The sequence below is a fragment of the Gavia stellata genome, chromosome 6, assembly GCF_030936135.1.
Source record: "Gavia stellata isolate bGavSte3 chromosome 6, bGavSte3.hap2, whole genome shotgun sequence".
Classification (NCBI taxonomy): Eukaryota; Metazoa; Chordata; class Aves; order Gaviiformes; family Gaviidae; genus Gavia; species Gavia stellata.
The window spans coordinates 15554368-15578694 of NC_082599.1; the positions used below are offsets into that span (position 1 = coordinate 15554368).

The window sequence follows — 24327 nt, forward strand, 5'->3', positions numbered from 1 at the left end:
TTTGTCATTGTGCACAAAATGAAGAATATTGTTATTGTTGTTTTAAAATGCAGGAGGTACGTGTCTCTCTCTGACTTTTTTAATAGTAGATAATGAAGTTTGTTAAAAAACCATCCCTATCTCATTGTTTTTAAGACCTCTGAAAAGTTTCTTGGGAGGAAAAAACAAAGTGTTATACAAAAGGCATAAGGTACACAGAGTTTTACCTTTTGAACAGACCTTGACGTTGACTTAAAATAAGCCTAATTTAATAGGTATTGTATTGCACACCAAAGATAATTTAGGCTAATGTCAAGGACAAGTGTTATCTATTCCTTTGTTGTAGTGAGGTATTGAAATAATGAGTGGAACAGAAGGGAATCAGAAAATGTTTGAAGTTTTTCATCTGTGTCTCTAGATGGGTATTTTTAATCACATTCTCCTGGCTTTTGCATGCAAATTACACTGAACGGCACACACTATGTAAAATGAAGAGCTGTATTTTACAAAATCTATTTTCTTGAAGTTTAATAAGCTTGCAAAGATTGGCCTGTGCTTTAGCTAACTAGGTAACGTTTTGCACCTCAGCTGAAATTAAAATCTTAGATTTTAAAAGCTGCCAGTTTGATTCTGTAACAGAAGAATGGAAAGCCTGGTCTTTTTTGAGGTTTCTGAAACCATTTTTTTCTTGGTACTCAAGGGCTGCAGCTCCCAATGACAGATGAGACAACTGTTAAGATTGAATACATCTTTATTTCAGCAATATATCTTTTTGTGTGACACCAGCCCCTCTAATAACCCCAGTGTCTGGATTACTTACTGCATAGCGTCACTGCTTAACTGCTGACCTCTGCGGCAGAAATAAAATACCAAACTCCTATATGGTCCATGCTGTTGAGTTGGAAGTCTGCTGACCTGTAGAGTTATCCCATATCCACAAGCTCAGCTGCATGGAGAACAATCAGGGTAACTTTTTGAGCCTTGTCCTCTTAGAAAAGGAGGCAAACCTTTATAGTGCACTCTGAAAACGTAAAATTGCTTCCAAAGTAATATTAACAACATTGTCCTCAGTGTGGTTCACATATATTCATTTGTGCTGAGGGATCAAAAATAGCAGAGATGAAATTGGCTTATTCACACGCTCAGATGTGTCCCTGCTACTTTCCAAGCATAGCACTCTCTCTTCTGATACCACGCTTTCTTTACGCCCCTCTTTAAAGCCAGGTAAGATACATTTTTTTCCTATTTCTTTTCCAAATGTGCTAAGGTGTTACCATGGTAAATCATATATTGTGGTAATTTTGCAAGGTACGTCCTTAGACTTGAACAAGAGGGCTGTTTTTACAAAGGGATTTTGGAAGAAATCTTTTTCATATAAATTGAGGATTTAAGGAGATAACAGGGTAGCATTATACTCTATACACTTTGAAAGGAAGAGTCGTTGAAGAAACAGCCCATTACAAAAATTCTGTGATAAAAAAACCTATGATTGAAAGACTTTCTAATTTAGGATAGATATATTTTCCCCAGCTGGTCTCATAGCCCAAACGAGCATGGAATTAAGCATTTTGGTACCTGCTGTGTGGAGGGACTGTAGCAACTGATGAAAGCAAACTTCTCTCTAAGTGTAATATCTTCATTTTTGCTGAGAAGCATCAAAGAAAAAAAATTGTTTAAAAGAAATGAGGATGTTCTCTATTCTTGCACTCCCATTTTAGCAGTAGTTTTGTGTTTAGTTGCAAGCTCTGGAATCTCTTACCCCATAAGCTTAATCAAACTGTTTTTGCAGTGAGATGTGTCTGCAGCGTTTCTGCTTTTTGGATTTTGCACGGCTACCCCCATCCTCCTAGAGATCAGAGTGCAGCGATGGCACTGCCCACTCTTTCACCAGGGCTTAGCTTAACAGCTGTGGGTACCAGTGCTGATTAATGCATTCAGTCATTAACTCCACTGAGAAGTCTGGGTTCAGTAGCTAATTTGTACTGCTTGTGGAGCCTTCCTTAGCATGGTTAAAGTTAACAGCAGAAACGCAGCATTCAGCAGCATGAGTTAACATAATCATCTAGAGCTTCTACCTGTTCCTGGCCCAGGTGAGTATGCCCTACCAAAAAAGAAACCCACCTACAGGCATCAATGTCCTTCTCCCCATGTCTGTCAGCTTCATGAAATGTAGACTGCTTCTGCTTGTCTTTCTGCCAGCAATGCCTTCTGGCTATATAGGACAGGGCTGCTGGGTTGTCTGTCTGTAGGAGATGGCAAATGTAGATGTTTTCTTTGGCCATGGAAGTTAGCTGGTGATGAAGTCCAAGATCGGGCTCTGATGTTGGACCTGCTGTGTCCATACAGTAGGTTCAGCCGGGTGAGCAGGTCAGAAGGACTTCACAGGATGATCCGTTTGTGCGTGCTCTGTACATACTTGTGTCTGTCAGGCTGCACATGTGGGTTGGCGGCTAGAGTCTTGTTCAGTATGTTATGCAGAACTGGTATGTCTGGTATATTCAAGGTCTGAGGTCATGAAAAAGCAAATCCAGCCAACCTGACAGGCAGCTCGGTGGCAGCTACCTCTAATAGCCCTCATAATACTTTTAACACCTGCTCAGTTATTGTCTTATTGCTTGGTCTAAACCTCAGCCTGACTTAACCCATGGAGGACAAGTAGAGAGCAATTCAGACAGAATATACACAAATTACTTTCCAGGGTGCCATAGTCATGCTTGCTTTTAGTCTGTTGCTCAGCAATAGAGGGGAGAAGGGAGAAAAATCTTTTAAATATATGTAATATTAAACTAATGTGTTTTAAATATGTTAAATTTTTAAATATATTGTAAATATATTTAACAGTCTGGGAACTTACAGGATGGTACCTAAAACTGCATTTAATTCCTACTGGGAGAAGATTAGATTGCAATTTAATATTGGTTCTAGAATTTCTCAGATCAAAGTGCCTTAGGAAATGAATAATCAAAAGCAATGTTTTAATAAAAAGCTTGTATATTTACTTCAGAATCGTTTCTTAGATTTAAAGAATCATGAAAGCAGAAGATTTTTAAACTATCTGTAAAATTAAAGTGTCCTTTGAATAAATAGATGAGTTCTGATCTTGGAAATATGATTTAACTTGGTATGTTATGTTGAGCTTCAAAAGTGAAGGGTGTTTACTTAGTCAGCAGATTTGAGAATGACTTTCATTGAGACCTATGATGTATTTTCCAGCAGTGGTTATTTTGTATCATGGGGTTTTGAGGGGGCAGATTATGTTCAGCAAAGGCAAATGCGGAGTCCTGCATATGGGCTGGAATAACCCCATGCAGCAGTGTGGGCTGGGGGCCCACTGCCTGGGTAGGGACAGACCTGGTCGACAACTCGATGAACGTGAGTCAGCAGCGTGCCCTTGTGATATAAAGACCGCCAGCTCCATCCTGGGCTATATTAGCAAGTCTGTAGCCAGAGGCTGAGAGAAGTGACTATTTCTCTTTGCTTCTGGAGTATTTTGGCCTCCTCAATGCAAGCAAGACATTACCATGATGGCCCAGCCAGAGGCCACCAGGGTGAGTTAGGGGGCTGGAGACCATCACAGGGAAAGGGAGGCCTTCGGGGGTGCCGTATGGCCATGCAGTTGCTTAGGGCACGGCATTCTTGCTATAGCTGCTTTCTACCAGGTATGGTGAAGATGGAGCTAGACTTTTCTCTGCGGTGTACAGGGAGTAGTGCGAGGGACAACAGACACAATTTGCAACAAGGGAAGTTTCAACTTGATATACGGAAGAAAATTTCTTAAAACCAAGAGTGGTCAAACACTGGGAGGGATTGCCTAGAGAGGTTTTGGAATTTCTGTCCTTGGGGTTATTCAAAACACAACTACATGTGTCCCTGAGCAACCTCCTCTCACTGACCCTGGTTTGAACAGGGGCTTGGACTAGATGATCTCCAGAGGTCCCTTCCAGTTCAGGTTATTCTATGATTCTATATGAGCTTAGACTTCTGTGTAATCCACAAAAGTTCTAATATAAAGTGTTAATTTGGTAGTAGAATGTGACCTTTAAAATGCCCTTCTTATTTTTCCAAAAGCAATAATGCAGTAAAGTTATTACGAGAATATCGGTTGTTTGGCTCCCTTCTAGCTACGTTGCTTTGAAAAGTTGTTATGAAAAGCTAGTTCTGGCTTCATGACTGAAGTTGATTAATTAGGATGGGTAAAGATTTTCTTGAAATTATAAAGGTTTGTTGTTTGTGTTACAGTTTGTTTAAAATTGAAACTGCTCTTGCCCTTTTTCTCCTTTTAAAATGTTGGTTGATCTATAAGTCTGGGGGGACATTCAGGTTGCACATATAGCACAGAATGCCTCTTAGATGCTGCTATTTTTGCTAATTGATTTTTTCTTTTTTTTTAATGTCTGTGGGCAGTAGTGCATTATTTGTGAAAATGTCCATTTTTTTCTGTATTTCGTCTTACCAGTTCATTGAAACAGTAGTTGTATTTAAATGGGTTTTTAATGAGCCATGTAGAAAAGTGAAGCTCAAGGAATAATAAGTATTTGGGTCTGTCATGGGGCTATTAAAGTCAGTTCAGTCATCAGAAAGCCTACAAATTGATTTCATATTTAGTTTCTTTCATGTCTAAATAATAATTGGCTACTCCTTTGCTAACTATTTTCCCAAATTTGGATTTTTCCTCTTATACTCATCTGTTCATTCACAAGCAACTTGTACTTCAGGATGTTTTGGAGTCTGAGGGGCCATTAGCTGAAATTTGATTTACTGCTGGGCCTTATTGAACAAGTACTCTTTAGTTCTGCATTGTAACATGGACTGAGTAATATGCAGACTGCTTTGGGTACACATGGTTTTTGCCAACCCTGAAGAGTTACTACAGAAATCTGCTTATATTCTCTTGCAGTCTACTTGTGCTCATTTAGGAGGAAGCGTATAGTCAGTTCTGCGGTTGCTTTGGAGGTTCACTGTACGGGCTTGCTTAAGACTAGAGAAGTTTTTTGCTGAGGAAAGGATGCCAGTGATGCATGTGTTTAAATTTTCTGCCAGCCTCCTCCATGTCCTCTTTCCAGATACTTGCTGCACATGTCTGAAAGTGTATGGCAATGCTCTGAGAGTGATTGAAATCTCTCACATCAGCAGATCAGGTAGCTGTCAGAAAGCATGTGCAGACAGAGACCTATACATTGGGACTGCAGGACAGGTCTGGGCTTAACCCTCTGGCATCAGGTTGTAAAGGAAATGCTCGAAAGAGCTATTTTAGGTGGAGATATATTGACAAGGCTAATTTAGATTTTAGAATCTCATTTGGACCATCAAAATCTCTCTCTTTAAGGACCAAGGTCAGATAGTAATTATAAACTGAGAACCAGAATCCTTGCCAGCATCGTCACCTCACCAGAGGTGGGTGTTGAGCTGCTCCATCACTTAGAGCTGCCTCACAAGGGCTATGCTCTCTATTCTGCTGGAAGCAGAAAAATAATCACTTGTGTGAAAGGCAGTTTCATACACAAATGGCCATCCTGCAGGAGAAGATAGGCAGCAAAAATGCCAGAAGACCGTAGCAGCTGTGAAAGGGAAGACCGCATCTGGAAGTTGATGTATGGGCCAGGAGGGATGGTTCAGTCAGGGGAATCGAGACACCTCTGGTTGCTCAACAGATCAACTACAGAGCAATTGGTCACTGAACAGCGGAACAAATTGGGAATGCCCTTGTATGAAATTATCTGGTAAGTGTCCTTCTCATGAGAAGAAACCAGATACTTAAAATGGCTCCTAGTCATTAAAAAAGATAAGTGATTTTAGTTTCAGTCTGTGTTAAAAAGAGTGGCCAAGAAGTGCAGAGGATGTGAAAAACAGAGGATCACTTGCTGTCTTTCTAGCATGAGAATAGAGCTGTAATCCTAATTGATGTTAAAATGATTCTGAAATCATTACTGGTGCCTACACTTGAGCCAGTATCAGATTCATCAATAAATATTACAAAAGAATTAACAAATTTTGGACAGATACTTAGGAATATACAAAATTCAAGTGATCTTTTTGACAATCTTACTTGTCATACCGGGGGAAATAATACAGCAAAAGTTTCTAGCTTTATGAGTTTCTGTGAAGTGGAAGATTTCTGGTTTTGTGGTTTTGTGCTGGAGAGAGATGACCCGATTGCTCCATTTGATAGTGATGAATTGTTTTATATGGTCTTAGTACTTAATGAAAATGTCAACAACTGTTGCTGGTGTGAATAGTTTTTTAATTCAGTTAGTTAACATTCAGGTACTTAATCTAGTCTATTAATTAAGACTGCATATGTGTTTACTAATTTTTAATTACCTTAGAATAGACAGAAATTGTAATAATTTATGTTGGAATGCAGACTGCTGCTGCTGTGTCAATATTAAAATAAATCAGTCTTGCTTTTTATTTATTTAAGTAAATATAACCTGGTTAGTATGATATCTTGAGTCCCAGACACAGCAATAGCGAAGCTCATCCAGGTATCCCTTTCAGAAATAACTAAAGGTTGGAATGTAATTAATTCCATACAATGGCATTGTGGGAAGTCAGTCAGATGTGCTGTAGAGGGCTGAATGCAGTGATCTTCCTCCTATCCCAAAGACATCTCAGTAAAACTTTGTTTCGATATCTCAGGCTGTAGAATCATTTGTTTGTAAGTCATTTACTTGATGAAGCTAGTATATTTAGCAAAAAAAATTAAATTATGTTGCTCCCCCTTCTTTTTCTGTGTGCTGTAGAAAGAGTCTTTATCAATCAAAAGAGAAGAGCATCAAGTTAGTAGTTGGTTTTTAAACTGTACTCCCTTTTTTTTTTTTTTTTTGGTCTTCAGAGGATGATGGTAGCAATAAAACCCCCACCTCTTAAAATATAGGAAGGATCACAAGTACGCTTTTTACCACTGGGATAATTGTTGAGTTTTACTGCAGTTCTTTGTACTTTTTAAAAAAATTGCCATTGGTCAAACACTGAATGTTGTTGCTTTTTAAAAAAACCCTATCTTTTGTTGATAACTCATATAAGATTACTTACATTTCTTGCTCTGGAGTTTAAAAAATAGGGAGTATTTTAGTTTATGCATATTGACCTTTCGAAGACTTACTCTAATTCCATTGCTGAAATGGAATGAACCTTTCTGTAAGTTGTGATCTGAACAAAGCTGCTGTCTTTATATTTGAAAGTGCTACTGAATATTTGAAACTTAATTTTTCTTGAAAAACTAGTATACGCTTACACTGGGGACCAAATTCTTATCTTGTTCAAACTGATGATTCTTCCTGTGCCAGCTTACATTGATGAAGAACGTGGATCTGTATTGAAACTTCCTTTCTGTTGCTTTTGCTATATTATAATTAGAAATGTAAACATGCCAGTCTAAATTAAGCCTAGCATTTATTGAATTTGTTTTGGGAAGACAAAGTGGTTTGTTGCTACTTGATTTTATTTCCCGTTTCCAGATTTTATTTCAGTGATTGAAAAATTCAAATAGTGTGTCCTGTTACCCCAGGTGATTAAAACTGCTGTAACCTATTTAAACATATTTTCATATCTTTGATGCATTCAAGTTCAGGCCCCATTCCACGTAACTTAAAATATTGTTATAATTACTACTATTATTGTTTATTTATTATTTTAGTTGATATGATATTTGGTCTTTGGCTGTGGGGTTGTCTTTTTTTAAAAAAAAATGGATTCAAACAAGCCAAGTGACTCCAATTTTCACTGAATTTTGGTGCAAGATCTTTTAAAGAGCTAATATTGATCTAAGGTTGAACAGCTAAGCTATTTTATTCTTTCGTCATGCATTGTTATAGTTTGTTCAGCCCGTCTGCTGATCCCTTCCGCATAAGAGTGGATGGTACGATGAGTTCCTCAGGTCATTGCAAGTGATGAGATCTAAAACTGAAGGACAGAGAACAGGAGGCACAGCTCACGTCAGGTATTAGAAGTAATCATAGAGCGATTCTGGAAAGGAATAAGCAGTCTGTTGCATTTGAAAACCAACACTGTGTATGGTTATGGTAATTTCGGTCAACAGGCTTCCTAGAGAGGTGGTCGATGCCCCAACCCTGTCAGTGTTTGAGGCATTTGGACAATGCCCTTAATAACATGCTTTAACTTGGTCAGCCCTGAATTGGTCACACAGCTGGGCTAGATAATTGTTGTAGGTCCCTTCCAACTGAAATAGTCTAGTCTAGTCTAGTCTATTTTTTTTAAAAAAAAACAGTCAACATGGAAGCAGTCTCCCTACAGTAAAGATGCTGTTGTTTCCAGAAAAGCGAATCATCTTTGTTTTCTATTCTCTTTGTAAATCTGATATTTAAAGCCTGTCAAAATACCATAGGTTTACCATTAACTTGAAGGCTGATAAAAGCTGGTCTAGTAATCTGTGTTCCATGCTTTGCCAAATTAAAAACATCTCTTTGGCCTTTAAACATGACTGGCATCTCAATGACAGGCCATTTGTTTCCCTGGCGTAGAGCAGTGTTTATTGCTGTGAATTCCTGCTGCAAAGGATTCTTCATAGGTCCAGTGACCTACTCGTGTGACTTCCCTCTAAGTAGCCATAAGGTGTCTCTTCAGGTATTTTCTGTTTTGATTCTTGTTCCTGCAAAAATGGTAGTTGAGGTGTGATCTCAGGGCCTCCAGAGGTACAAAAGTGTGTAATTCCTTTCCTTGAAGAATTTCCCTTGACTAAAATAAAATATGTTGGAGAAATCAGAATCTTGGTATCAGAATACATTGGAAGATATTCTGGCTGTCCTTGTTTCCTGTGAGCTCACCGTCATCTGCAGAGGGGTGTACCAAGCTCTGGAAATCAAGATCCAACACTGTCTATTCACATTAAGTCTTCCAGTTCCGAAGACTTTCTAGCTCATTATGAGTAATGAGTGTACCTTTGTAACTCTGTTTTACAACAAACTTCCTAACCTGCGTAGCAGAGCTGCTGCAAACCTGGGTTGAATTATAAGCTGCTACTGTAGAATAAAATGTAATGCTAATTTGATTTGGAGAAGACTAACATGGCTTGTGTTTCTTCACGTTGTATGCAAAAATGTTACAATTTCATATGCTTTTTAATGGAACTGTAGCCTTTTGAAGGTTTGATGCTGTCAAAACAGCGAATACCTCCGAAAATATAGAAGATCAAAAGCTAAGCTTGAAATGAGAAAAATTCATTTTTAGATGTTCTGAAGTCATAGGTTGTAGACTAGGCAACTGTGGTCTGGAATAGGCAAAAAGCTGGAGGCAACTTACAGTACAACATACATATATAGAGATTTATATGCACATACCTTTTTACCTGTATATAATATATAAAAAATACTGGCAGCAGAATGCATTGAGTAATATTTTTCAATCAGCCTCAAAGGAACAGGATGTAATTTGGGGATATATCTTTATACATGCCATGCAAAGGAGAAAAAGATTTGATGTTTCATGCCTAGAATTCTTAAATGCATCGTTTGTATTTTGTTCTAATAACTTACACATCTTCACTTGTGGATTAATATATTTTCAGTTGCTGGAGATTGGTAATTAGCTTGTTATAAAACACATAGTGAAAGTGTTATGAGTAAAGTGTGCTTCTTTTGAGAAATATGCTTCAATTTATGTAAGCATTGGTATTTCACAATGTGTTAGAAAATTAAATTTCCAACACTCTTGAGCTACTGACATTTTAGGTGTTGTCATGTCTCTTTTGTTGCTCTCTTGTGTGTAGATTTCTCAAGTGTAAAATAATGAATTGTATGTTAAAAACATGTTCCAGCTATCTGCAGCTGCAGCCTGGTTTTCTTTCTGCTCCCTACCTTTCAAATAGCACTGGAGAGAGCATGGACTTTTTACCCATTACCAGTTAATTCTTTCTGTTCTGTGCATGCCAGAGCCTAAATTTGCATTAGGTATGGAATTATTGGCAGAAGTTTGCTACTCTATGCAATTTCAAAACTACTCGTCAACAAGTTAATGTCTGAAAGTACTTTCAAAAGCTGAATTCTCAAATGGTTTCCACTTGAGCTTACAGTTGTGGTTTTCAATTTTTATACTGATATTTGTGTAAGTTAGGTTTGAGTAAAGAGACTAGTATTAAAATCTGTGGGATGAGATGATGTCAAATTCACTTAACAAAAAAAAAAAGGGGAAAAAAGAAAAGAGAAAGTGACCTCTCTGATTCCTTTAGGTTATACAAAGCTTTAAGTGTTGTTTTAACAAAATAAACAATTTGCAGAGATCAGTGTAGGTTTAAATTGATTTGCTCCATTTACCCTACAAATTTGGACAGAAGAATGTAATGCTTTCTTGGAAATGTCTTTCAAATATTACATTATAGATTAATTTATAGGCTGCAGAATGCTGTTATCCATAAAACTTTTTTACCCATCTTGAAAATTAAGTTCAAAAATTAAATGTGTGTAAGAGCTGGCCTTTTCTTTTTCAGTAGGTCACTGAAGATAAATTGGGATAAATTATTTGTTTCAAATAAAAACATTCATTTAGAGTGGAAAAAATATCTCAGATTCACCGAAAAACACCATGACATTTTTCCTATTTCCCTTGCAATGGTGAACACAGAGTTAGTAAACTTTATTAAATTACTGACTTGGCTAAGTTTCAAATTGGGCTTGAGTTCTCAGGCTTGTCTTGGAGAAGTTGATTGCAACCAAATAAAATTTCACAAAAGAAATTTTGCAAGGGAAGCCCACAACTTAAATCATATTAATAGAAAAAAGATTAATACATAATAAAATAATAGATGATAACGTGTAGTGATTATGATAACACTTTAGGGTGGCTTCGTATTTTGCCTGTAGCTTTCAATGTGTAGTAACATAATTTCTTATTGTATTTTTTTATTCTATAAAAATGTGGGTTTGGTCATGATTTGGCTTTGTAGTAATGAAGCATATAGAGGTATCAAAACACAGGTGATAAATTCCAGTGCATAGGCATCAATTGGCACTCAGATAGTTTTCTGCATTGCTGGGTAAGATAAAGTGCTTTGCCGGGGAAGGTGCGACCCTTCCTTTCCTGACTTGGTGCCGTTCGTTCACTCTTCAGCTCGCAGTGATGGGTTTTGTGTCCCATCAGAGCTGTTGACCCTTTGTACTATCCAATTAATGGCTGCCTTTCCCTGGGCTGATGATGTTGTGATCCAGGCATTGATCTGAGTCTCTCCTGATAGATGTTTCTTGCTCTTTGGTAGGAAGAAGTGATGAAATGCTGATCTATAACGGTACTTTGATGTTGCTGAAAGTTTTTTTTAACAGTAGATTAAATTGTTATTTGCAGCTCGTAGCTGTGTTTGATGAGCAAGATCCACACCACGGAGGTGATGGCACCAGTGCCAGCTCAACAGGCACACAAAGCCCAGAGATTTTTGGCAGTGAGCTTGGCTCCAACGCAGCGTCAGCCTTCCAGCCTTACCAAGCAACAAGTGAAATTGAGGTCACCCCTTCGGTCCTTCGTGCAAGTAAGTAAATGTTCTCGGTATCTCAACATGTTTCATCTTAATTTACAAGGATGCCAAGTGCTGTTATCCATTCCTGCTGCTGGGAATATGATTCATTATCTGTCCTTATCGAAAGCTGATCAAAATTGAGAAACTGTGTAAAGTCTTGTTGCATGCAAGTAAACAAACCTTTCTGTTTTAATAAATTATTTATAAGCTGCTTTTAGGAGCAATAAGCTCTTTCTGTGCTACTAGTGGCACAGAGTCTAGTTGGAGGTCTGTAACAAACGGTGTTCCCCAGGGGTCAGTACTGGGTCCAGTCCTGTTCAATATATTCATCAATGACCTGGGTGAAGGGATAGAGTGTGCCCTCAGCAAGTTTGCTGATGACACAAACCTGGGAGGAGCGGCGGACACACCAGGAGGCTGTGCTGCCATTCAGCATGACCTGGACAGGCTGGAGAGTTGGGCAAAGAGGAACCTTATGAAATTCAACAAAGGCAAGTGTAGGGTACTGCACCTGGGGCAGAATAACCCCATGCATGAGTACAGGTTAGGGGCTGACCTGCTGGAGAGCAGCTCTGTGGAAAAGGACCTGGGAGTCCTGGTGGACAACAGGATGACCATGAGCCAGTAACGTGCCCGTGTGGCCAAGAAGGCCAATGGCATCCTGGGGTGTATCAAGAAGAGTGTGGCAAGCAGGTCGAGGGAGGTTATCCTCCCCCTCTACTCTGCCCTGCTGAGGCCACATCTGGAGTGCTGTGTCCAGTTCTGGGCTCCCTGGTTCAAGAAGGTCAGGGAACTGCTGGAGAGGGTACAAAGATGATTAGGGGACTGCAACATCTTTCTTATGAGGAAAGGCTGAGGGACTTGGGTCTTTTTAGTCTGGAGAAGAGAAGACTGAGGGGGGATCTTATCAATGCTCATAAATACTTAAGGGGTGGGTGCCAGGAGGATGGGGCCAGTCTTTTTTCAGTGGAGCCCAGTGACAGGACGAGAGGTAAAGGTCATAGGAAGTTCCATCTAAACATGAGGAGGAACTTCTTTACTTTGAGGGTGGCAGAGCACTGGAACAGGCTGCCCAGACAGATTGTGGAGTCTCCTTCTCTGGAGATATTCAAAACTCGCCTGGATGCATTCCTGTGCAATCTGCTCTAGGTGAACCTGCTCTGGCGGAGGGTTGGACTAGACGATCTCCAGAGGTCCCTTCCAACCCCTGTCATCCTGTGATTCTGTGATACTGGTTTAAAATTGTCCCTCAAATTGAAAATCACAGAAAAGTTTCCAAATGCAGTTGCTGCACAGTGTAATTTTCAGTTTGCCAGTTTTATGCAATTTAATGAAGAAAAGGGTAAAAAGAAACTAAAGATTGGAGCACTTTCTACTAAACCTGTCAATGTTGCTAGGTTATGCTTGTCACCTTCCAATAAAAACACCTGCTGATAACGTGCATTTACTGTGTTGCAAAAATACATTTCTTTACAAGAAACCAAAGCCAGGAACATCCCTTTATTTTGTTTGTTTCAAAATGGGGAAGATTCGTTGTAAAACCATAAAGTAGGAATTATATATCATAGTTCTTGCACAGGCAGGATCTTTGAATATTTCAGCTTCTTAAGAAGAAAGATCGCCTAAGGAAATTTACTGTGTAATTTTCATTGTTGTTAAAAGTTCCATGCAAACAAGACAAGGATGGATAAAGCATTGTGCCCTTCTTACTTGTAGTATGTTTCATTTTGTTCACTGAACTTTTGAAGTAGTGACTCCATTCCAGAAAATTCTTGGCAGAAGTCAGTATTAGTCAGTCCTTTCATATTCTGCAGATAGAGCGTTTTAAACAACTATTCGTAATTCCCGAGAGATTACTTTTCTGTAGGTGTTCTTTTAATGGATAAAATCTGTGTTTAAGTAATCAGGTAAAATCCCAAGGGAAAAGTTACAACTTTCTATTAAATTTGAGGGGTTTTCTACCAGAGTGTTTTCTGTAAAATTAAGGGAACAACATTTAACAATTAGCTTACAAAATTAAGGGAACAACATTTAACAATTAGCTTACACAGACTTGAATGTGTATCTTTTCAAGCTATAACTATGCTTCATTATAACCCAGAATTAAACTAGGGAAAGGATTAATGGCAGAATAAAGGTGTATCCTAGAATTTCAGGACCCTTCCATTTGGCTGTCACTAGGGTATGCCACTGCTAAATGCATATCTCATTTCCATGCATAAGTCAAAAAGCTGTGCTCCTGGGTTCTCAACTTGGGGGTGGTTAGAGCAGACAAATACGTACACATTTTCCCTTTAGTGTGATTATCTCGTGTATTATACAGTACATTGATGTTAGTGCATCAAAATCATATAGTACAGATAAAATTCAATGATATATTGGACAGCTCACTTATCTTTGGTGTCATTCTGGAAAATACATGGAATACTTAGCTAGTTCACTGCTAGCTAAAATGACCAAAAAGTGCTTTGCAACCCTACACTACAAAGGTCTATAGAAATGCAGAAGACTTTTAAAACTCTCGGTAAGAATTATAGCTCTTTTGACAGTTTTTATAAAAGCATGCAAAAATAACATGGGTGAAACAATTTGTCATAAATATGTTGTCACAAATGAGAGATGTTCTCCTATCTAGGTAATTACTTTCTTTTTAATGTTGACAATTAGATATATTTTGTTTCTAAATGTTCTAAACCACAGGCTTAGAATCCCAGTCCAGTAATATTATACCATATTAAACATACCTATTTCAAGAATTTCATTTAAATATACATTGAAAATGGAAATAATATTCCTATTGTATTTCCTTTATAACTTGTGAAGTGAAGCATAGCATACAAATGGTATTCTCAGTATTTCAAATAATTATCTTCTTACTGTGTAAGTTCTATTCAGCAAATAAAACCCATCCAGTTTTGTGGTAGATGCAGATCCTGATTATTACATGTTGACAAGGTCATATATCTATTAATTGGATTGGAGATGGGATACAAAATTGCTGTAATTATTGTAATTTTCTGGCTAATTGCAGGGTTGGCGGTGAATATTTTACTTCTAACAAATGAAAAACAGTATTCCGTCTGAAATTGGTTTATAGCATTTTAGACATTTTGTTTTACATCTCTGGTGCTTTTTGCTCACGAGCTGGGCTCTGTTTCTCAGCAGTTCGCTCACAGAAGCGTAGCTTTGTGCCATTCTGCTACTGCTCACCTGCACCCGAGGGGTGTGGAGCCATTCGGAGGCAGCATCTCAGCGCATTAGGCTGGGGCTTAAGGGCCTGCTGAGATTTTCGTCTCTTTGTTCTGGTTGCCATGCTACCCCTTTTGTTTGTTTATAGATCACGCCATCACTCCTCTCCCAGCAAGGGAAAGGTTAGCTAGATCAGGTCCAGCTGGAAAAGTAATATTCATCTGGATTCCCTCTTTTCCCATGCACAAACACAGCCTGTACTTTGCACATGGGAGGCTTGTGTCAAATTGAATCTTTCCATCTAAATGTGGAAACAAAAATGAGGCTGGCGCATACCCTGTATGTTGTTTTGCAATGTGAAAACACAACTCACCGATACAAGCAGTTGATTTAGGTACGTTTCTTATCTAGCTCTTTCTCTTTTACTGCTTTTCTGTTACCCAAGTTAAAACTTCCTCTTCTTGTATTTCATCAGTGGAGCTGCATTTTTTTTCTAAGCGTACAGTACACAAGGCGTTTTTTGTGTGTGCCTGCATGCTTTCTGAGAAGAGGTTGGAAGCTCACTGCAGAAGATTGTTAAAGCAGACTGGTGTTTATTCCCTGCTGAAATATAAACTGGAGGCGCAGGTGAAAATTGCCAAACCTAATGAGCAATTTGGCAGATAAGACAGGATGTCAGGCAGTGACAGTTCAGCAGCGGGTGCACTGCCTGTGAACCAAGTTGTTTGTTTCACAGTACTGCATTTAAATATTGTAAATAAAATCCCTTTCCAGCTACATGAGATATTGTGAAAAGGGTCATCTCTTAGTCTAGTTTTCCTTTTAAGTTATTTAGCTCTGTTAAATAACCAAGGGTGGTCTTAGTTCTTGGTCTTGGTGTGATTATATGTTACAAGTCTCTCTGAATGTTTCAGCAGTTACAGTTAAAAAGCATTTTAAAAATATAACATTATTTGGAAAACATATTAAAGGAGGTTTAGAGGACTGATTTTTTTTTTTTTTTTCTTTCCTCCTTTCCCCCTGGCCTAAACTAGAGAAGAGTGAGGGAGCTGGGAGATCTATTTTTCTTTCTTTATCTCTTTAATGGTAGGGTATCAAGAAGATGAAGCCAGACTCTTCTCACATGGGCACTTTATTGCTGGAAGCAACAAACACAAGTTGCCAGTTAGATATTAGGAAAACAATTTTCACCTCAAGAGCGAAACAGGCTGCTCAGAGAAGTGGCATCTCCATCCTTGGAGGTGGACAGAACTCAACATGGCCCTGGACAACCTGATCTAGCTGGTCCTGTTTTGTGTGGAGGGGTCAGTCCAAATGACCTCCAGAGATCTTTTCCAGTCTCCGAAGTTATTGTGTAATTCTGTGACTCCAAATAGTTAATAGAATTAAAGTGTTTGCTTCTTGAAGCCGTTATTTGTAAAACCAAATGATGTTCATAGTGAAATATTTAGTGGACAGTTGTGCACGTACAGCTTCACAGCGTGTTTTAGTATTGTATTAGTTTGTGCCAGTGTGATGCAGATAAGCTGACCATGCCTTTTACAAGACTGCTGCTTTTGTTTTCAGGATGTCTTTGGTAGCTATGTCAGTTCCTTAAAAGTGAGATACGGGGTAATTGTAAGGTTCTCTGAAATGCTGGAGGGTGAGCATCTCCCCGAAATGCTGGGCAGAGGAGTCTAAGAAATTACTAAGAGCTAGCTGAAAATGGTGCACTCCAGTGATCTGTATCATATATTTCAGTTGGACTTTAGGCATCAGTTTCACATTCTAGTCACAGAAGCAGAGTATGTAAAAAAAAAAAAAAAAAAAAAAAAAAAAGCCTAGATGAGAATATTATGAGGCGAGTACACAGCTGGCTGTGAAGATGTACTAAAAGTGCAGAGGAGCAAAGAACTTGCTGCAGGTTCACATCTTTGTTTACCCAGTAAGTAGCATGGCTGTTGCTGTAAGGTTCCCTGGGTGCATGTGTGTTCTTACCCTGCAATAAGTACAAGTTTATTCCTCACGGGTAAGAGCATCCATGCAGACTTTCTCTGTGAATTTGTTGAGTTATTAAAGTTCACGACCTTGCTTGCCTTTGAATTTGTGGATCTCTCTGTGCCCTCGGAGTAGTTTTTAGTAGTTCACTAGGAAATTAGTAGGACATATCAAGTACAGTCCCTGAGGGCTCTCTCAGGTTAAGGACTGTTCAGTATTTTAATAAATCTGAACTAGAATATAGAATATTGCATAAAAAACTAAGGTGGCATTTCAAGCACTTCGGATGTCAAGGTTTCAGTTCAGCATTCAGTTCATACATTTATAAACTGTTTTGAAATCAGTGACGTGTAAATCACTGCATCTAGAAAGAAAAAAGTAATTTGCAAGGCAATACTAGTGAACAGCTAAGTACACAGTACTGTGAGAAGGATCAGGGTGTTATACTGCATTACTATAGCGCATCTGGGCATTACACTCTTCTATCAAAGGATCAAGGGAAAAGCTGTTGTGGGCTCACTGAAGTAGTTCTGAGCAGGAAGACTTAAGCTGGAGACCAATTGTAGTGCCACACTTGGAGAAATGGTAAACAAGCTGGAGGGAGCTGAAAGAGCGAAAAGAGTAAGATGCTTTGGAGATTATGACTAAGCATTGGAAGTACTGGTTTATTTAGTTAGGAAATGATAAAAACTGATTGGGTCCAAGTCTTCAAATCTATTAATTTCTTCTCGTTCTCCACGTCTGCTAAGAGAAAGGCAGTTGGCATTTCCTGGGGAAAAGCCATTTTTGGTAACCTGTAGGCCTAAAAAGCATTTTTACACCTCATACAAGAAGCAAGTCATTGTGGGAATGGTTCAGAGGTCTGTTCTGTGCGCTGCTGAGCGCTGTCCTGCGCTGTGCTGTAAGGCAGGAAGGCAACTGGCTGGTGGTAGCAGATCTGTCCTGTGTCTGGCTAAGCCATTAGGTTGCTTTGTAACCACAGGTGAGCCACTTCTTGAGTCCATTGTAAATATGTGTGTGTCTTTTCTTAGCATCTCACAAATTGAGTGTTCAAAAAATCCAATACTAAGCAAACCAGTTAAAGGTGTGAGCGCATAAATAATTGTGTGAATTTCAAGTACTTTAAAATTGCTGTTTTAAATATGGCACTTCACTGATTTGATACAAGTATTTATCTAGAGTCCCAAATGCATATTCTGAGAATTAATTTCTTAATATTTCTAGAGTGCCTTTGTTCAAAGGATTGGAGCACTGCATGTTAGTATGTTGGCAAAGAACTGCAGAGGTGAGTTCATGTTTGTTCTGGTTTCAAGAATTATGATGATCTCTGCACTCTTTCCCACATATGGACATTAGAAACTTTTTCATTCTTGTTTGTATCTCTTTGACTCCTTACGCAGCTGTGAGTCAGCTTCATATATGGAAATAAAGTCATTTTCAACTGTCGAAGAACTAAGGAAGCAAGAGATTAGAAGAGGGAGGAAGAGAAAGATGGGTTCATCAAAAACCAGATGTTTGGAGCTTTATCAGATGGAGTTATCTCTAGGGTTAAATAGCTGCTTACAACATGTAGAGAACATCATCCACATTTATAATGAAAGATTATGGCTTTACAGGCAATGCTGGCTAAAGTCAATGGGAGGTTTTCTACTAGCTCCACTGAGTCAGGTCAGCTTTCCACTGTGAGTGTCCTCGGTCAGGAACATTTACTGGTGACCAGTGGGTATTCAGGTGCCCGTCATTCCAATGCAGTTCCAGGAATGAATTCCAAAAGATTTCCTCACCATCATTCCCACTTTTGCTTCCTCGTCAGGTTCTCAGATGTTTCCTTTACTGTGTCGGATAATAGGAAAGAACCTCGAAGTGAGGCTTGCACCGAGCTGTTGGCAGCTGAATAAGGCAGGTTTCTCATGCATTAGACTTGAGGAGAAGATTTAGCAAAGTCTGTTTCCTCACCTTGTGGTGCTCTCGCCGTTCAGAAATTCTTATCGCATTTATCCCTGTAACTCTATCAAGGATGTGATTGTTTTAAAGCCAGAGTTACTGAATCAAAAAATCAGTACCAGGTGCTGCTTTCTTTCATGAAGCTAAATTTGTTCTTTCTACAGCACAGTTCTGACTTGAGTGATCTCCAGTTGGTGTTTTCTCCAAGCGTAGTGATCTGCTGTTAAGTTGGGATTGTTGAGCAGTTTAAAAACCATGTGATTTTGATGAGGCTGTGATGCGTTTGTAAAAACAAATGGATTTTAAACTGCTTAAGTTTCTAAATTAACCTTTAATATCTTCAATCTTCTTAGTATACCATCAAGCAAGATACTTAGCTTCTAGTAGGATTAAAAAATCCCTGAAACCAACAAAGTAAAGAATTTTAGAACTTACTGAATTCTCTAGAGGAAACCTAAGTAGTCATGGGGCATTTCAAGATGTCATTCCATATGGTGAGGGCTTCTATCTTTGAGTACTGGTAATGGGGAGTAATAAAAATACAGTATTATATCTGATGCCTGGTGGTATTTTGTACCATAGCTACAGAATGTAGTACAAGAGAAATAACAAGGAAGGGTTATGAAGATGTGAAGTATTGAATTTGAATAGTTTAAGAAGTCAGGTTTGGATATGAGTCTAAATTTGACTTAGTCTTAAATAGATTTAATGACCGCTTGAACAAGAACCTATTATGGAAATCACAGCTGTATTCTGAGAATGTTTCGATATGCATGTGTAGTGGTGGTGGTGGTGTTGCTGGGTTTTATTTTCCCCTTCATTAAATGAAAGGTAACTTTTTCCTTAAGGGAACTGTATTTTTATATATACAAAAATATTATGCCATTTTATCCAATCAAACATTACAGAGTAGCTGCACAAGTCCATTGTATTGTGGCAGTATGGATTTAATCCCACCGTGATAAAACTTTGTTTATTGAAAGAGTTTTTCATCACACATGTATCAATTAAGTGTAATAACTCTGTAGATAATTTCTTGATTACTCCTCTATTTCTTGTTATTTCATTGTAAGCAAACAACAAGGAGCACAGTGAAAGCAAGGGAACATGAATCTGAAATGAGTAGGGAATGCTTTTTCACAGTACAGGCAACCACCCTGTGGAATTTTTTACTTTATGGAGGCATGTGTACATAATAGACTTCTTTCATCCAACAATTTCTAAAAACCTCGTGGAGTATTTATAGGTACTTATTCTGAAATGTGATGAACAGTATGCTTCAAGGCATCCTTAATACCCAGAACCACCAGTCCGTGAGAGTAACTGGTATCTTGATTGCGTTTTGCCTTGCTTTGAGCCAACAGCATTGGTCTCTGCGGGGGTGGACTACTGACATAAATTACTCGCAGACAATTTGCCAACAGGAGAGGATGCAGAGTTTGTCAAATGTATTTAATTATTCACTCAGTCCTAAGTGGGATGATCTTACGAGACGGGTGTTGTAGGGCTAGTGAAGATTGTTGTGATGCTGGGGGCTCTGTGCCGTGCTGTCGGCAGGGTTAAGCTGTGTTCAATGCAACAGCTAGTGCATGCCATCCCCCACAACAAGCATGTGGCTATTTTTGATCACAAGCCCAAGGCTGTAAGATATTATACTTAAATTATATCCTTAATTAGTCTGAACTTGTACTTCAGTGAGAGCATTGTTGCTTGCTTTTGTTCTTAATTCACAACGGATCTCCTTGCTCCCTTCTTTATTGCATTTGCAGCACATGAACTCACATACTCTTTTTTCAGATGGGGATGTGTTTTGGAGATAGACCATCTCTTTTGGTGATTACTGGGAAAAAGTTGCTTTAAATTCTGTGTCTTTTGACATGTTCTTTTGAGGGGGATGAAACAGGGACAGATGGCTGCTAGTTGAACAGGCTTGTTTTTTAGTTTTTTATTTACTCTCTCATGTGCTGAAAAGGACTGTAAGATGATACAGAAATAAAGGAGTGGATAAGAAATAACTTTCCGTCAATTTATTGCCTTATTTCATACTTTTAAAAAGATAAAATTTGTTCTTTCTCCTACCCATCTCTTGCTGTAAATCTTAAATGAATTGTGTAAGATGAGCTCTATCTTCAGAAATGCTGTGGGTTCATGTTAGGGGCAGATTAAGCATTTAGGGTGAGAATCAAGCACATATATTTAGAAGAACTTTTCTCCAGAGATTTTGGCCCCCAATAGCAGTGGATGCTGTGGAGATGACAAGCCCGGCTTGAGACCAGAGACGAGACACAAGCCCACTGACTGCTCTCCTGCCGGCACGGCTCGGCTCAGTGCAGCTCAGTGTCCTTGACTGGTCCGCAGGCAGGGCTCCCTCGTCTCCTCCTCTGTGACACTGTGGGGGCAGATGGGGTCCCCCTTTCTGACACAGTGGCCACGCTGGGGTGGCTTTCACCACCTGGGCTGATGCCAGAGCTCAGCTGTTTGGGATTAGAGGTGGATGTGAACTCGTGTTCCAGGTCTGTATTTCTTACCTTCACTATGGATTTAGGTAATTAATACTGTCAACATTTTTGGATTTGTAGAAACTGGAAGTGATTGTATATGTGGGAAGAGAGTTGGGGACCATGTGGGTTTACAAACAAAAGCAAAAAGTGGTGCTTAGGTTAAGATAAAATGTTTGTACTAGTACTTGCATGCATACAGTAAAGAGCTGCACAAAGACAACAATACCAAGCTATTGTGTTAGCTTCTGGAAATTGTGCATATGAGTCAGGGACTAGGCTTCTCAAAGCAAACTTTGATCAACCATTAAAACCTTATCCCGAGGGCTTGGATTTGATTCAGCTCTCTGTACAGCACTGTTCGCAACTGGAAGTAAAATTGGGACTCTCTTGGCAATTGTTGGGCAACAGCTGATTCAAAGCGATGCATCGTATGAGGCTAATATCAACAGACTTCAGGTTCTGCATCTGAGCTAAATACTTGAGGCAGCCCAGTTTGTCATTCCTGGAGAGGAATGGACACCTTTAGGGTGAGTTAATCTGACCTGTTTTACAGCTTATTTCAAAATGAGATGGAGTATGGCCTAGACTGGCTGCACTGGCTAATCTCCATTGATGGGAGAGAAACAGAATTGACTAGTTCTGAAACAGATGTCTGTGGATCCCATCCTGCATGTGATTTACCTCACACCGTAAAAGTATTTTATAATATAAATTTAATTTATAATAAATATATAATAAATTTATTAAATATAAATAAAAATATTTATATGAAAATAAAATTTTCTTTATGAAGTAGGACTTGCCTTTGTTGCCTTAAAAATGGTCATTTGTATATTTGGAAGAGAAAGGCTAAGTGCCATTTTACAAAGCCAATGGCTTCTCCGTTTGACTCACAGAGCAATTTTACATGACCCCAGGAAGTTCCTACACAGCCATAATTATGCTTGGGAGGTATGCTTGGGTTGTGGACAGTACATCATGATTGCAGATAGTCCCATGTTAGGTTTTTTCAGAGTAAAATTGGGTTTGAGAACCTTCCATGGAATTTTATGGTTAAACCAACAATGTCATCTGCCTTGGATCTGACAGTGGTATCTAGTCACTTTATGCGGTACTGCTCCCAGATTGGTAAACCTCTGCAAAGAGGCAGCTGTACTTTTTCTTGCCATGCGTTCTCAGACCTCGAAGCATAACAGGTCATGCCATGTGGCACTGAAAAGCCAGCCTAAATCTGGGGGAACAAGCATAATGTGGAATTAATAAGCACTGAAGGACTTGAGTTGTTTTTACTGCTCTATGCAGTTGAATGCCTCTGTATCCCATTCCCTCGCACACCGTGCAGCATCTGGGTGTTACGGCTGTCCTGCCCCTACTGCTGTTCAGGGTATCCCGGCTCCCTGTGGGCTTGGGAGAGGAAAGCTCTCTTGTATACATGCTCAGCCTCTGAATGGGTGGCTGGGGAAAGGAGCCATCTCTCCAATACAGGCTGTTGAAGTAAATGCCTTTGCAGGTTTGCAGACAGAATAACAGTGAGCAACAACTGCTGAGACTGTTTCAAATGAAATAACATTTGAAGCAATGCTAGCAGTTCATTTTTAGTAGATTACAAAAGAATAAATTTATGTTCACCAGTTTCTGACAAGTTAGAAAATGGACACACATGCCTTGTTAACCAGCCCTATACAATATACAAATTAATCTTTCAATGATTTTTGCTAAGTCCTCTCTTGAGCTCTCTGCTTTTGGGCTTTTTGGAACCAAAACCTCAGAAATGTTTTCTGCATATGAAAGCTTTCTCCACCAAATATAAAAATGACGTTAGCTTCTTCCATTCCAACCCATTTTAAGCTCTGATGTTTAAGACCTTCATTAGATGACAGAGGGATTTTAGGTCAAGCACTGCCTGACTTTCACAATGATTTCCATCTGAAAGGTCTTGCATAGTGAAGTCTCTTCATGTTTTATTTAAAATTTTAGTTGGGCTCTTGACTCATGGAAAAATAAATAAAAATGAAGGGCTTACTAGGAGTGCTGCGGTGAAAAATTATGGAACTGCTTTTTCAAATGAACTGCGTGACATTTATCCATGAGAAATATCCATTAAGTGAGTGAATCAAGTTACTGCTCTGGTTTGACATAGTAGACAATATTTCTGTGAGTATTGTACATGTAGATGATTTACCTCTACCTCTGTTTTAAGTTTACCTTTAAAGTAATAAAACATAAGTGGGCAAAGTCTTCACATAATCCTGCTTTCCCATAGCTCTTTGCTATGTTGCTTAAAATGTAATGTTACACTGAAATAAGTATTTTCTACCCATAAGGGTAGGGGGAAATCTGTTTGCAGTTATTGCTGGTACTGAGAAAGTATTTCTAGTTTGCACTTTGGCAGTGACCAGGGGTGCAGGACACGTAGCTGAAGGCTTGGGGAGAGGGTCTCTGCCAGAGTGCTGGCTCCATGGTGAGCAGGGCTGTCTCCAGGAGCTGGAGGAGGAGAAGCCACATGTAAGCAGTAAAGGAGGGAAGGAGGAGAAAACTGAACTGTTTAAAAAACTAGCCCCCAAAAAGTGAGGGGTGAAAAAGCTTCAGTGAAACTGCAGCTGAGAATGTTTAGATGTTTGTTTATTACAGCTTGGTCTGTGTATTCCTGGTGTTAGCTGAAGAGTTTATTCTAAATTGTGTGTGTCTGTTGGTAGTTCATCTATGCAGTAGTATGTTGTGGTGGCAGCTAATCCAGAAAGCCCATGGAAGATGAGAGTATCAAAACAGTGCATGCTGGAGCCGTGTCCTCAGAGGTGCTGGGAGCGAGCAGCTGCACTCCGAGGGTGCAGGCAGCAGGTTTGCTGCGTGGTAGTGGGGTGGCTGTGCCCAGGAGCGTGCCCCAGGCTGCGGGCAGGGGAGCAGTGCTCAGGGCAGCGGGCGCTTTGCCAGGCTCGGACCCCGTAGTCTTCTCGTGGCGGCATGTGGCCGCTTGGGTACGCGCCCAGCGAGATGAGCTTGAGCAGGAGCGCCGTGTGTGCACGTGTTAAACTCTTTGCACTTTTCTATTAGAATTTCCTTGAAGTTCTCAATGGCTGTGAGTTTGGGGTATATTGTAATATCGATGTTTATGCGCTGTTTACCTGGTGTGACTGCTGGTGTGCAAGCAAACTTCTAGGAGTCTTACTTCATTCTGCATTTTACTAGAATGATTTTGTGGATGTGAATTCTTTGCATGGGATTCCTATTACGGGCTGAATTGAATATTAAATTACTCCTCAAACCCTCAAGGCA

At 39.3% G+C, this 24327-nt stretch overlaps 1 protein-coding gene across 8 annotated transcripts in view; it reads left to right on the forward strand.

The window, feature by feature from the left end:
* PARD3 (par-3 family cell polarity regulator) overlaps nt 1-24327 on the forward strand; it is a 458445-nt gene that overhangs the window by 143999 nt on the left and 290119 nt on the right. For all 8 annotated transcript variants that reach the window (XM_059818399.1, XM_059818402.1, XM_059818398.1 and 5 more), the window contains exon 3: nt 11275-11455. In XM_059818399.1, the coding sequence (XP_059674382.1) occupies nt 11275-11455 (181 nt within the window). The remainder of the gene's footprint in view (nt 1-11274; nt 11456-24327) is intronic.